Here is a 16,086-nt window from a genome sequence, read left to right on the forward strand (position 1 = left end):
ACTTGGATTTATAATAGAATCTGCCATAATCACAGTTCCAAAGCATTTTACACCTGTTAAGTCATTTAAAATGCATTCACAGTTTGGATAGAGTCATAGAAATGTACAGCACACAAGCAGACCCTTCAGTCCAACTTGTCCATGCTGACCAGATATCCTAAATTAATCTAGTCCCATTTGCCAGCATTTGGCCTACATCCCACTAAACCCTTCCTATTCATGTACCCATCCAGATACCTTTTAAATATTGTAATTGTACCAGTCTCCACCACTTCCTCTGCCAGCTCATTCCATACACACACTCCCCTATCCGTGGAAAAGATGCCCCTTAAGTCCCTTTTAAATCTTTCCCTCTCACCTTAAACCTATGCCCTCTAGTTTTGGACTCCCCTACCCTGGGGAAATAACCTTGGCTCTTGACCCTATCCACATCCCTTGTGATTTTCTAAACTTCTGAAATGTCACCTATCAGTCTCTGACACTAGTCCGGGGAAAAGAGTCACAGCATATTCAGCCTCTCTCTTTGGCTCAAACTCTCCAACTCCAGTAACGTCATATCTTTCCTCTAGCAGGGTGATTAGAATTGAACACAGTTTGTCAGATAATGTAAGGAAACAGAAAAGGGATAAATGGTTAAATCATAGGTTTCACTAATGGTGCTTTGGAGACAAATGTTAGCCAAAGCACCAATGAAATGTTGCTTCCCCCACCACGATGAATCTTTCTAACACTAAGATTTCAGGGTAGAGGCCTGGTTGAACATCTCATCTGAAACACAGTACCTCCAAAAGTGCGATATCCCCTCCATTCTGCCCTCAAGAGTCAGCTCATACATTAGAGTCATAGGGTCATACAGCACAGGAACAGGCCCTTCAGTCCAACCATTCTATGCTGAACATACTCCCAACTAAACTAGTTCCACCTGTCTGCTCCTCACCCATATCCCTCCAAACCTTTCCTATTCATGTGATGCTTTTTAAATGCCGCATTTGTACCCAAATCCACCACTTCCTCACGAAGTTCATTCCACATGCTAAACACCCTTGTGTAAAAAAAATTGCCCCTCATGTATTTTTTAAATCTCTCTGCTCTCACTTTAAAAATGTGCCCTCTAATCTTGAAATCCTCCAGCCAAAGGAAAAGACAACTACCATTAGCTCTACGTATAGCCCTCATTATTTTATAAACTTCTATAACTTCTCAACCTCCTGTGCTCCAGTGAAAAAAAAATCCCAGCCTATCCAGGTTTCTTTTATAACTCAAATCTTCCATACCATGGTAAATTTCTTCTGAATCCTCTCCCGCTTAATAATATTCTTCCTATAAACTGGCAACCAGAATTGGACACAAGAATCCAGAAGAGCCCTCACCAATGTTCTGTACAATGTCAACATGACATCCCAACTCCTATACCCAAAGGACTGAGCACTGAAGGCAAGCGTGCCAAATGCCTTTTTAAACTATGTTTAAAATCTATGGAACTGGGTTGGATTCAACAATCTGTGGAGCTGGAGGGACACAGCAGGCCAAGCAGCATCTTAGGAGCACAAAAGCTGATGTTTCGAGCCTAGACTCTTACCAGTCTAGGCCTGAAACGTCAGCTTTTGTGCTCCTAAGAGGCTGCTTGGCCTGCTGTGTTCATCCAGCTCCACACCTTGTTATCTTGGATTCACCAGCATGTGCAGTTCCCATTACCTCTGGATCCAACAATCTTCTGATTCAAAAGAGTACAACAACACAGCCAATGATTGACTGAATACCGATTATGGAACCGTCTCCTCCAAAACAAAATGCTTTCACAATTAATAGACAGTGCGAGCATGAATAAAGTGGGCGCAATAAAGCAATGTTAAAGGTAGCTTTCTCAAAATAAATCTTACAGTGCAATCAACGAACAGCAAGAAGTGGAAGCAAAAACACAAAGCAAGCAGTATTATTCAAAAACATACTTCAAATTATTTCCATCGTTTTGAACTATCATTTCACACTTATCAATTACATATCTGCACACACCCCTTCTACAAAACCTTGCATCCTGTTGTTACATTTTCTGGCAATATTTTCCATTCAAAATTCATATTTCCGTATCTGTCATGTATTACAAAAAATTGTACTAATTTCTAATTTCTTAATTTCTCCCATTGTATTGACGGTATTCCTCCTGTTATAAAACAGCTGAATTTTAAATCACCAAGAGCCAGAACATAGAAGATTGAGGATTAATCTCTGAACCATGGCTATTCCAATACTTTCCTGGTTAGTCTCCCATCTTTCATCCTTTTGCCGCCTATCCCCGTCCAAAACCTTATTCACATTTGCTTAAAGTTACATTCACCCATCATTCCTCTGGAGCTCAGGGTGATCAAAGCCCTGCATTGGTGCCTCTTCTCTTAATAATATCCTTGAACCCTACCAGCTATCAAAATCACCTCAAGATAATAGATATTATCAGATCTCTCTAAATTCCTACCCTCACCCCTCCATGACTAAAGAAAACGACCTAAAATCCTTGTCTGATCATTTATTAAATTTTGATAAGGCTCCTATCAAACAACGTGGGCCAGCTGATTATCCTTTATACCCTGAGAACCTACTGCCCATGCTTATGGTGTCTAGAATGAAACATTCCCTCTCAGCTGCATAGAACCTCGGTGGATGGTTGATTAGTGTGTGGAAGGTCTTGGGAAGTCTGCACTGTAGCAGGAAAAGTTAGAGGGAATGTAGTCGAGAACTAGGAATCACAATCTCAGGATAAGAGATATGAATTTTGTTGTGTTGTGTTATGTCTCAGTCAGTATACTTTTTAAGATATTCGCTCATGGCACCTCCAGATCATAACACTGGACCTGTGGGTATAGAGGTTGCATACTCCATCTCGCCTCAGATTACTCAAGGCGAGACACTCTACTGAAAGCCTGTTGCTCTGTTTAAACTACAGGAAGTCACTGGATTGTGATCAGGTTGCGTTCTGGAGACCGTTTGCAAGTACACGATAACATAAAACAGCTGTTTGTACATTGGGTCTTTAAAATTTCACCCATGTCCTTTTCCTTTATTCATTCACGGGATGAGGGCATTGCTGAGTAGGCCAGCATTTATTTCCCATCCCTAAATGCCCAAAGGGCAGCTCAGAGTCAACTACATTGTTGTGGGTCTGGAGTCACATGTAGGCTTGACCAGGTAAGGATGACAGTTTCCTTCCCTAAAAGGACATCAATGAACCAGATGGATCTTTCTTCCCCCCCCCAATCAGCAATGGATTCATGGTCATCATTAGGCTCTTAATTCCAGATATTTATTGAATTCAAATTCCCCCATGTGCTGTGGCAGGATTCAAACACGGACCTGTGTTTGAATCCCGCTACAGCGGAAGGGGCAATTTGAATTCAATAAATAGATCATTAACCTAGATCTCTGGATTAACAATCCAGTAATAATACCACTAGGCCATTGCCTTCCCTTGTACGTATGGGATTACATTTGTAAGTATAAGTGTCCAGTCGTTAGATGTTCATAAATCAGAGACCCCTGTACTGCCCTCATATTAGTTCAGACAATTATGCACCTTAAGAATATTTTTTGTACTCAATAGTTAGTCATAATAAATAATAACTGGGGTCTTCAGTACCACATTATACATACGCAGTTTCACTTTCATATTTAATCAGGGAATCCGGGCTTTGTTGGCTAGGACAGCATTTATTACCCATCCCTAATTTCCCTAGAGAAGTTGGTGGTAAACTGCCTTCCTGAACCATTTGTAGGTCCACCCAAAGTGCTATTAGGAAAGGAGCTCTGGGATTTGTCCCAGTGACAGTGAGGGACTTTCTCCCCCGTTTTCCACTGACTCTAACACAAATGAAGAAAATATTGCAGAAACACAGAAGGTCTGGTTGGGACTGTAGCAGAGTTTCTGGTTTGAGTCCAACATGACTCTTCTTCTGAGTGCACGATGTCCAGGCCAGTCACTCTCACCCTTCGAGTTCAGCCTTTTGTACATTTTTGAACCAAAGCCACATCGAGGTCAAGAGCTGAGTGATGCTAGCAGAATACAAACTGAGCATCAGCGAACAGAATTTGCTGAGAAGGTGCTGGTTAGCACCTTTAATCATTTTGCTGCTGATCAAGAATAGGCTGATAGGGTGATAACTGACCAGGCGGGAATTGTCTGATCTTTTGTCCACAGGGCATACATGGTCAATTTTCCACACCACCAGGAAGATGCTGCTATTGCAGCATGAATAGTTTTGCTTGGAACATGGCAAGTTTTGGAGCAAACGTGCTCATGAGTATGACTGGAATATTGTCAGGGGCCAGAGATAATGGGAACTGCAGATGCTGCAGAATCAGGGATAACAACTGCACCTCCCAGTCGCGAACCATTTGAACTCCCCCTCCCATTCCTCAGACAACATGTCCATCCTGGGCCTCCTGCAGTGCCACAACGATGCCACCCGAAGGTCGCAGGAACAGCAACTCAGTCAACTTAGGAACCCTGCAGCCCAATGGAATCAACGTGGATTTCACCAGCTTTAAAATCTCCCCTTCCCCCCCGCCACATCCCAAAACCAGCCCAGCTCGCCCCCGCCTCCCTAGCCTGTTCTTCCTCTCACCTATCCACTCCTCCCACCTCATGCGGCACCGCCGTTTCCTTCCTCCTAACCTCATCCCGCCCCCTTGACCTGTCTGTGTCTACCACGGACTGACCTATCCCCTCCCTACCTCCCAACCTACACTCACCTCTACTGGCTCTACCCACCCCTTTAGCTTGTCTGTCTCCTCTCCATCTATCTTGTCCTATATCCATCTTCAATCCACGACCCCCTCTCTCCCTATTTATTTCAGAACCCTCTCCCCTTCCCCCTTTTCTGATGAAGGGTCTAGGCCCAAAACGTCAGCTTTTGTGCTCCTGAGATGCTGCTTGGCCTGCTGTGTTCATCCAGCTTCACACTTTGTTATCTCTATTGTCGGGGCCACAGCCTTTGCACTTATCCAGTACCTTTAGTTATTCTTTATACTGTATAGAGTGAATCAACTTGACTGAATACTGGCATCTCCATTTTTGGGTACCTCTGAAGAAGCAGAGATTGTTTTTCCAGTTAGCACATCCAATTGAAGATTATTGCAATGCATCATTAGCCTTATTGTTTGCACTGATGTGTTGGGCTACTCCAACATTCAGATGGGGATATTTGTGGTGCCATCTCCTCCAGTAAGTTGTTTAATTGTTCATCACTATTCAGGACCGGATGTGGCGGGACTTCAGAGCCTCAATCTGATCTATCAGTTGTGGACACCTTAGTCCAGTCTATCACATGCTGCTTATGCCCTCTGACATGCAAGCAGTCCAATGCTGTTGCTTCACTGAGGGTAGACACCTCCTTTTTCAATACAAGCGATAACAAGGTGTGGAGCTGGATGAACACAGCAGGCCAAGCAGCATCAGAAGAGCAGACATTTTAGGTCTTCTTGCAGAAAATGGTGTTGCTGCTCCCAGCACACTCTCTTGCACTCTTCATTGAACCACAAGTAATCCCTTGCTTTGATGGGAATGTTAGAGTGAGCGGCATGCCAAGCTGAGTTTGCAGATTGTGTTAATGTTCAATTCTGTTGCTAATGAGGACCCATAGTGCTTTGTGGAAGCTCAGATTTGAATTTCTAAATCTATTTGCTAATGATGACCCATAGTGCAGCAACAACACCAGTATGTCATGGCTTCCACCCCAAAAGATGAATTACATGAACCTGGCTACACCAGGCAAAACACTGTATTGGAGATAGACTTGCACCACATTAAAAGCAGAGGTGAGAAATCTCTTCCATCAATGTTAGGAATCTTTGGAATCAGAAACCTATGATGCTCCAAACAAGATTGAATTACTGTACAAAAATCTAGCAATCAAGGGTTGTTCAGACAGGTTAGACAAGTACAGCTGCGGCAAAAAGATAGGGCCAGTTGAACGGTGGAGCAGCTTTAAGGGGCTACGCAAACCTGTACTTATTATTTCTTGCCCTTGTATAAACAAATACAAGTTGCTTTCTTTAGCAGGAGAATTTCTAAAAGCAATTCGAGTGTGTTCAGAGAGCCATCACAAAATGAAGTCACAAAAGAAATACTGCCAGTAGTCTCAAATTAAAAAGGAAATAGCTAGAAGATTTACTTTCAGATATAAAGCAGTTTTCTATCGTGTGCATATTTCTCAGCCTGAAGCTAGCTTTAGCCTCCTCCAACTCTAGCATCAAATGACATTCATTCAATGCTCCGTACAAAATAGGAACTGTGGCTGAACAAAGGCGACAGGGATTCATCTCTTCCCTGTGAATACTTCAATCGTGCCATCAAGCCAGTCTAGTGGCCAATTTGCCTTCCTTGGCACTGTAAAAAGGAAAAGATTCTTATACAATTAAGTATACATTATTTGGAGTAAATATCTGATTGCTCTTCTGAGCCCTGTAAACTGATGCAAAAAAAAAGATAAGCTGCTAATTAGTTTATAGACCACAAAGAATGAGAGATAACGATTTCCCTTTGAAGTAGAAATAACAATTAGGCCAAGAGTTGGTCAAAAATTTTTGCATCTCTTCACTGGTCTGGAATTTACAGCCTTAACTGGCAGTAAAATTGCAAATGGTACAATTGCAATCTGCATGCCAGATGGTCTAGGCTAAATTAGACTGTTCATGAATCAGTTGTAGAGTGTGACTAAGTTCCTAATTGTGGAGTTGCCAAGTGGCTTGTTCCCTTGTCCAGATACCTTGTTGCAGCTTGAAGCAGTGCCACATATTTAATGTTGCCATTCGGATGACTGGGTGGTACGGTGGCTCAGTGGTTAGCACTGCAGCCTCAGTGTGGCAGGGAACCAGGTTAGGTTCCAACTTCGTGTTATTGTCTGTGTGAAGTTTGCATGTTCTCCCTGTGTATGCATTGGTTTCCTCTGGGTGCTCCAGTTTCCTTCAACATTCCAAAGATGTGCAGTTTAGGTGGATTGGCCATGCTACAATGTGCAGGCTATGTGGATTAGCCATGGGAAATGCAGGGTTATGGGGGTGAGGGTGTGAGGGTGTGAGTGGGATGCACTTCAGAGGGTCAGTGTATACTCGATGGACTGAATGGCCTGGTCCCACACTGTAGGGGTTCTATGATAAAAAGGAGCTTTAAGAAACCAATGCTTTTTTTCATTAATTAGGCTATATTTAGCACCGTTATGGTCACCACGCCATAGGAGGATGTGCAGGCTTTGGACAGAGTGCAAAAGACTGATGAAGGGTCTAGGCCCGAAATGTCAGCTTTTGTGCTCCCGAGATGCTGCTTGGCCTGCTGTGTTCATCCAGCTTCACACTTAGTTATCTCGGATTCTCCTGCATCTGCAGTTCCCGTTATCTCTGATCACAATTTTAACCTCACTGTGAAGCCTGTTCCAGGATGCCTAACCTGAAGAAGTTACCCTCCTCCTTCCGGACCAACCTCAGGGAATCTCTACTCTCCTCTCCACCTATCTTCTTTTCTCTCCATCTTCAGTCTGCCTCCCCCTCTCTCCCTATTTATTTCAGAACCCTCTCCCCTTCCCCCTTTTCTGATGAAGGGTCTAGGCCCGAAACGTCAGCTTTTGTGCTCCTGAGATGCTGCTTGGCCTGCTGTGTTCATTCAGCTTCACACTTGGTTACCTTTACCAGGATGTTGCCTGGATTGGAATGAATTAGCTGTAAGGAGAGGTTGGCCAAACTCAGATTGTTTTTGCTAGAGCATTAGAGACTGAGAGGGATCTATTAGAAATATACAAAATTATTGGAGGCATGGATAGGGTGGATAGTCGCAGTGGGGAAGTGTCAAACACTGGGGTGGTGTTTGATTAAAGTGATGGCAGAAGTTTAAAGGAGACACGACAGCGTTTTTTTTTTAAAATGGAGAGTAATAGGTACCTGGAACACACTGCCCTGGGAGGTGGTCGAAGCAGTTTCGACAACAATGTTTAACAGTCATTTAGTCTGACACATGAACACTCAGGGAATAGAGGAACAGGGACCATGTACAGGCAAGTTGGATTAGTTTAGAATGGTATCATAGTCTGTACAGACATGGCAGGCTGAAGGGCCTGTTCCTGTGCTGCTCAATTCTATGTTATTTGAATCACCACTTTTTGAAGATAAATGGCTCCTGTTTCTTCATACTTTGTTCTAAATTCTGTACTCTGGCATTAGGAATCAGTCTGCTAGCCTCTTTCTCCACTGCCTCCAAGGATTAAATATCCCTCACATTCAGTTTGCAATGGTTCTAACCTTTAGGACTGAGATGAGGAGACTTTTTTTTCTAAATAAACATTCTCAGGACGTGGGCATCACTGGCTACTTATTACCCTGACAGCAGTTAAGAGTAAACAACATTGAGTCTGGAGTGACACGAGGGCAGACTCCTCCCCAGAAGACATTAGTGAACCAGAAGGGTTTTTCCGACAATCTGTTTCATGGCCATCATTAGACTCTTAATTTCAGATTATTGCCTTCAAATTCTAATCATCTGTCATTGCAGGATTTGAACCTAGGTCCCCAGAACAGCACCTGGATCTAGTAGTCTGGCAATAATACCACTGGGCCACCACCTTCCCTTTCACTCAAAGTTGTGAATCTTCAGAACTGTCTACTCCAGATACTATAGTGTGATACATTTTGTATTGTCAGTCAATCAAGCAATATGGAGTAGGGCAGGAAGATGGAATGGAGGTAACAGGACAGCCATAGCCATATTAAGTGGTACAGTAACAAATGAAGCTATTTGATTATTCTTCTATAATCGTATTACAGAAATAAATATAAGCTCTTTGCAGCAGTGAAAGGCTTTCTGAAAAAGACAACAAAAATGCTGTCAGCAGTAAACAATCAAAAGGCAATTGCTAGGGGGTGGAGTGAGGCACTGTACAATGTAGCTTGCGATATTGAGCATATTGTACAGCCTGTAGCTAGCTTTAGACTCCTTTAATACCAGCATCAGCGAACTTCTTTGTTTCTCCCTTGTGCACACCTCAGCCCTGACACTGAGTGAATCTAATGATCAATTCACTTTCCTTAACACAGTAAAATGGAAGATATTTTTCAATGATTAACAATATATCACCTGGAGTTAAAATCTCACTGTTTGCGGTTTTAAAGAACATAATGTGATACTAAAAGATAAGTTGCTGATCAGTTTCAAGACATTAAAGGAACAAATGATAATGACTTCCCTTGGAACTAGAAATAACAATTAGGGCAAGATTTTGCCAAGTACCTCCAAACCATCTCACAGATGAAGAATTTACAGCACTAAATTGGTAACACATTTATAAATTGTACTCTGCATGCCCATCGATGGCTCTGGTCCAAATTTGTAGTTTTTCCTGAACAAAATGCATAGTACGATTAACTCCTAATTGGTGAGTTGCTGAGTTATTCACTCTTGATCTGCTATCTCACAGCACCAGGGACCCAGGTTTCATTCCTCCCTCGGGCAACTGTCTCGGCGGAGTTTGCACAATCTCCCAGTGGCCGGGTGGGTTTACTCTGGGTGCTCCGGTTTCCTCCCACAGTCCAAAGATGTACAGGCTAGGTGGATTGCCCATGCTAAATTGCCCATAGTGTTCAGGAATGTGAGGATTAAGTGGGTTTATAGGGTGATGGGTCTGGGTGGGATGTTCTGAGGGTTAGTGTGGACTTGTTGGGCCATAGGGCCTGTTTCCACACTGTAGGGATTCTAAGAACTTTATTGCCCAAGTTTGTTAACAATCCCATTTGCCCAAATAGATGTTGCAAAAGATCTCTTGACACCTATTTTTGAGAAGAGCCAGACCACACTTACTGGGATATCCTCAGATCCCTAACAATAAAAATCAGACAGACAATCTGTTCAGGATTAATATTTATAGGATGTTGCTGTGCATAAACTCAATGCTGTGTTTACTAACCTTACAAACTGGGCATAAAGTGTTTTGGATTCTCCAAGTCACAAAGGCGACCATAAAGAACAGAATTTCTTTTCTCTAAGTCATAATTTTTCAGGATAATATACAACACTTTTAAAAAATAATTCAGACAGTGTGGCATTGCTGGCTAGGTCAGCATTCATGGCCCATCGCTAATTGCCCTTAAGTAGTTGGTGGTGAATTGCCCTTTTGAACTGCAGCAATCACGTGGTCTAAGTACATGTAGCGTGCTGCTGGGGAAGGAGTTCCTGAATTTTAAACCAGCAATTGGTTTAAACTCAATGATGAGAAACTTGAAGGAGAACTTGCAAATGATGACATTCCCACACATCCCTTGTCCTTCTACATAATAGAGATCATGTGTTCTGGAATGATTTTTTGAACACACCTTAGTGAGTTGATGATCTGCATTTTGTTAGATGGACTACATTGCTTGCATTGAGAGATGCTGGTGGACGATGTGCACATTGAAAGTGCTTGATGGGTGGCCTATCAAATGGACTGTTTTGTCCTGAATGGTGTTGAGCTTCTTGAGTATTGTTGAAGCTGCAATCATCCAGACAAGTGGACAGCATTCCATCACACTCCTGATTTGTGCCTTGCAGATAGTGAACAGGATCTGGGGAGTCAGCGGCAAGTTACTCACCACAGAATTCCTAAACTCTGACCTGCTCTTGTTGCTACAATATCTGTCTGACTGATCCAGTTCAGTTTCTGGTGAATGGTAACCCCCAAGATGTTGATAGTGGAAAATTCAGCAATGGTAATGCTTATGGAATATCAAGGACCGTGAATTGGTTTGCCATGTTGGATATGGGTCATTGCATAACAATTTCTACTTGCTACATATCTGCCTTAACATGTACTTTGTCCAGGTTTTTCTGCATATGGACATGGACTGCTTTGGTATGTGAGGAGTTATGAATAATGCTGGACATCATTTCAGCTCTGTTCATATGTCTATGTTCTGACATTAGGGGCCAGTCGTTAGCTTCTACCTGCTTACGGCTTAATTATGTCAGAAGGTAAGTTGATGAATAAAACTGAACAAATGCAAGAGACCAGGACTTTATGACGGAGATGAGGAGAAATTTCTTCACTCAGGAGATGTTGGTACATAGAGTATATTCAGGAATATGATTGCAATATGTTTAGACACGAAGGCAATGAAAGGATATGGGGTGGGGCATAATGGAGGAGCTAAGCCAAAGGTTGAGCTGCAACCTAATTAAATGGTTCTTTATAACAGTGGAAGATTATTTTTAAAATAGTATTTCTGCTGCCTATCAGTAGTTTCAAACTGAAAGGAAATTGCTAGAAGATTTACACTGAGATACAAGATTTGCTATCTCATGCATATTACACACCCTGCAGCTATCTTTAAATTCCTTTAGCTCTAGCATCAGTGAACTTCAATCACACTTTGCACAAAATAGGGATTGCAGCCAAGTGAAGGTGTGAGGAATTGGTGTTCACTATGGAGAAGCCTCAGCTTGGACACTGGCTGTTAGTGGTCAACTTGCCTTCTTTGGCACTATAAAAAGGAAGAGATTTTTGCACAAAAAGAAGTACATTATCTGGAATAAACTACTTCACTGTTTACCCTGCTAAATACCATGAGCTGATGCAAAACAATAAAGATAAACAAATAACAAGGTGGGGAGCTGGATGAACACAGCAGGCCAAGCAGCATCAGACGAGCAGGAAAGCTGGCATTTTGAGTCTGGACCCTTCTTCATAAAATATCAGTTTATAGAGCAATTAAGTGACAAAACATTTCAGATAACAATCTCCCTTTGAGTGACAAACAATAATTAGGTCAAAAGTTGGCCAATTTGACTCAGGCCACGTGACATCAAGAAAAGGTGCTGGTCCCTGACAATACTTTGGTACAGTAATGAAGATCTAATTGGGCCTCTATTCAAGCTGTTCTAGTACAGTTACAACAGTAACATCAACCAACGTGCCAAGCTATGCCCTGTCTACAAGTGTCAGGCAAATTCAACCTAGTCAATTACTGCCCTTGTCTACTCTCAATCCTCAGCAAAGTGATGGAGCACACAAGCAGATGAAACATGTCCTCTTTATTCCCCAAGTGCCTTAAGTTCTTGTTGGCAAGCGAATCTTTCAACACAAAAAAAAACAAGTACATCAGGTGCTTTAAATTGGAAACAAAACCAGGAATTGCTGGAAAGGCTCAGCAGGTCTGGCAGTATCTGTGAAGAAAAAAAAAGTTAACATTCTGCAGAAGGGTCATTCAACCCAAAGCATTAGCTCCGATTTCTCTCCACCGATGCTGACAGACCTGATGATCTTTTTCAGCAATTTCTTTAAGAACTAATCTACATCTGCCTTAAAAATAAGCAATGAGTGCACTTGTGCCACATTCAGACCAAAGTTCCAAACTCTCATGACACTCTGGGGGGGGAAAAAAATTCCCATCCTCTCTATCCTTAAAAGATGACCAAATTCTGGACAGATCCATAACAGGAAACATCCTTTGCACATCCATCTCATTAATACTGCTCAGAATCTTACATAATTCAATTAAGTCATCCCTCACTGTGCTGAGCTAAGTAAAAACAGGCCCAATCTTTTCTTATAAGAGACCCTGTTCATTCCAGGCATCAATCAAGTAAACCTCCACTGAACTGCCTCCAACACATTTACATCCTTCCTTATACAAGATGACCAAAACTGCAGAGTGTTCCAGATGTGGTCTCAATGCCCTATATAATTGACTTTTATATTCAGCTCCTCTGGTCATAAAAGGATACAATTCCATTAGCCTTCTTTATCACTTGCTGTACCAGCATATTAGCTTTTTGGTGACTTATACTCAAACATCTGGATCCCTCTGTACCTCAGAATTCTGTGCTCACCATTTAAACAGCACTGTTCTTTCAGTCTTCCTGTCAATGTGTATAACTTCATGTTTTCCTCCATTATACTTCACCTGTTAGATTTTTGTCCATTCAGATAAACTATGTCCGTCTAATTGGTGTATGTCCTTGTTATGTCATCTTCACAACATACTTCTGACCTGTCATGGTATCATCTGCAAACTTAGCAACAATGTCCTCTATCTCTCCATCCAAATTATTGAAATAAATTGTAAAAAGTTGAGAGTCCAGCACAGACCTCTCTGGGACTCCACTCATCACATTCTGCCAATCCGAAAAAAATACATTTATGCATATTCTCTATTTTCTTTCAATCAGCACGCTAACATATTTGCCCCTTACACCAACAGCTCCTACTTTGCATAGTAACCTTTTCCATGGAATCCTTTCCGATGCCTTCTGAAAATCCTAGCGCAGTCGAACAATGAGATGCCCTTTATCCACAATCCATTTTACCCCTTAAAAAAACTCCAATAAATTAGTTAAACACTACTTTCCTTTCTCAAAACCATGTTCAGTCTTCTAGATTACCTTGGTTATTTCCAAGTAGCCAATTGTAACACCCTTTCCAAGGCGGGCCTCGAGCTAACTCAGCTATATTTTCCTGCCTCCCTTTTTTCTTGCATAAACAGTTAACATTCACTAATGGAACCTTGCCATAATTCAGCAAATTTACGAAAAATAGCACTAACGCATTGACTACTTCATCAGCCACCTCTCTCAAAATCATAGGATGAAATCCATCAGTAACCAGAGAGTCATCAACTCCAGCTCCTTCAGTTTGCTCAGTCTTGCTTCTCTAAGGACAATTTTAGCAAGTGCTCCTCCTACACCAGCCTCTTGACATATAGGTTTTATTAAGATGGTTTTTATATGCTCTAATATGAAGAGACAAGGAAAATTTATTCATTTCATTTGCCATTTCCTTACCAACACCCCATTTCTCACCCTGCTGATGGCCAACACACACTCTACTTTTTTTAAATATCGTTTTAGATACCAGTTGAAACTCTCACTTACTGTTTTCACATTTCTAGCTTCCTCTCATGGTCCAATTTATTTGTCCTGATCGACCTTTTAGTCTTTCTCTGCAGTTCTTTGTATTCTGACCTGTCATCTGACTTGCCACTCCCTTCACACAATGATATCCTTTTTCCTTAATTTTGATGCCTTCAATAACTTTAGATCATCACAGATGGTGGAGGCACCCTGTGAATTTTTTTTTTTTTTTTTTAAAGAGTAGGAATGTACTTTTTCTTCATACTCTGAAATATCCCTTGAAATGTGTGCCACTGATTTTCTACTGATCCATCTCCTAGTCTAAAATCCCACTTCATGACAGCTACCTCAGCTTTCATGGCCAAATAATTGACTTTTAAGTTAAGTCTAACATATTAATCATAGACCCACTCTTCTCCCTTCCAAACTGGATGTAAATTAGATTATATTACGATCTCTGCTAGCTAGAGATGCCTTTGAGGTGTAATGTCTCACCCATAGCGAGAGCTGGACAAATTTTCCACGTCAGCAACATCAAAGGGAAGTTCCACGGAACAATTGCTGCAACAACACCTGAATAAAGAGGAAGGAAAATGTTTGTTATACTATTTAAGAGCAAAACAAGACAGTACCTTCAAAAAATTTGCAACCCTCACTGTGTGGAAAACTAACATTTTTTCATAGAATTATCATCTTTGAACAAGGTTTATATGCTATCAAATGTAAAAGCAAATAATTTAAGATTACGCAAATGGAAGTTGGTTGGCATAGATGGTTTCACAAAAAGCAAGAATGTAATATCTCTGCTGTCTGTAGTAATCCTCCCACCTACATTCAGTTTTAGATGATGAATGCTACTTATGTTCTTAAATGCTCAATGAGTTTGGAGCTGTCCCACCTCCTAGCACAAATGCTTATTCAGTTGAATTTGGCACTCATTTTTCAGCACCACGGAGGTACCACAAAAGGAGGGTGGTGTGGAAAATGGAATAGGTTGCACTGGTAGAACAAGAAAGCTCCTCCAAGGTTAGGCTGAATGGACAAAACCATGCATGATCCAAGTAGGTTTAATGAGGTAAAGTTAATTGTGTGTTTCACTTGTTGCAGCTGACCTGGGAGTCCTAAATAGAGCAATGTAAAAAGGAGATTACTGGCATTTCTAAGTCATATTTTATCTCGTGTAATTTTATCAGAATGTAAACTAGGGCATGTCAAGAGACAGCTATGTACGCAGCCCATGTGGCACTTGCCCTGGGGGTGTTTGATGGGAACAGTGTGGAGGAAACTTTATTCAGTACCAAAATCCCATATAGTAAGTGCCCTGTGAGTGTTTGATGGGTACAACGTCAAGAGAGTTAGACTCTAAATCCACGTTGCGGGAGTGCTTGCTATGGATGTCTTTGTGGAAAGTGAAAGGTCAGCTTGGTTGGGGGTCGGGGCAGGTGGAATCACAAGACACAACCCAACGTAGCTTTGGTGCTTTCCTTTCATGATCAAGCAGTTTGGCAAAAAATCCTACATATCCCAGGCATTTGTAATTCCTACTTCTGTTCCTACATCTTATGGTCCATTGGGGATGAGGCAGAAAAATGGATTTGAGGATTATCAGATCAGCCATGCTCTCATCGAATGGTGGAGCAGACTCATAAGCCAAGTGGCCTACTTCTGCTCCTATATCTTACTACTTGAATGGGGTGCACTGCTGGGTCACTGGCATGTGCCAGTGCTCTAGAGCACAAGTCACTGCCTTCAAACAGAGAGAAACAGTACATAACTAAACCAACAAAAACACTGTTGGCAGCAGCTCACTAGTCAGGCAATGCCCTGGAGACTCTGGTTCTTCCTCTGCTGAAACAATCACATCACAGTTTCAACAGTTTTGCTCTGCTATTTGCTGCAAAAATACAATCAGATCTTTCCCTCTTTCAAACCTTTAACACGTGTTCCAACATTCAGTGACTTTTTTGCAATCTCGTTTTGCACACCAGTTAGCGATACACTGAAAAAATACAAACAGCAGCTCATGCACGGGATGAGGAAATCTGCAAAAGGCTTTGGATGGGAGTTTGTACTAATCTCACTTGACGACCTCACTAAAGCCGAGTTCTGAAACTTAAGACAGCTGACTCAAAAATATATTTCCTGCTTGTTCTTTATTTAAACACTTTCAGTCTGTTGCCTCCTCCTAGTGGTAGGAGGGAATAACAACACATGGCATAACGTTATTTGGG

At 41.8% G+C, this 16,086-nt stretch overlaps 1 protein-coding gene across 2 annotated transcripts in view; it reads right to left on the reverse strand.

The window, feature by feature from the left end:
* The window catches only part of aldh16a1 (aldehyde dehydrogenase 16 family, member A1), a 75,145-nt gene that overhangs the window by 38,424 nt on the left and 20,635 nt on the right, over positions 1–16,086 (reverse strand). For both annotated transcript variants that reach the window (XR_009443032.1, XM_048521157.2), the window contains exon 5: positions 14,351–14,428. Coding sequence is in view for 1 of the 2 variants with exons in the window: in XM_048521157.2 (XP_048377114.1) it covers positions 14,351–14,428 (78 nt within the window). In the remaining variant the exon portion in view is untranslated. The remainder of the gene's footprint in view (positions 1–14,350; positions 14,429–16,086) is intronic.

The sequence above is a fragment of the Stegostoma tigrinum genome, chromosome 38, assembly GCF_030684315.1.
Source record: "Stegostoma tigrinum isolate sSteTig4 chromosome 38, sSteTig4.hap1, whole genome shotgun sequence".
Lineage (NCBI taxonomy): Eukaryota > Metazoa > Chordata > Chondrichthyes > Orectolobiformes > Stegostomatidae > Stegostoma > Stegostoma tigrinum.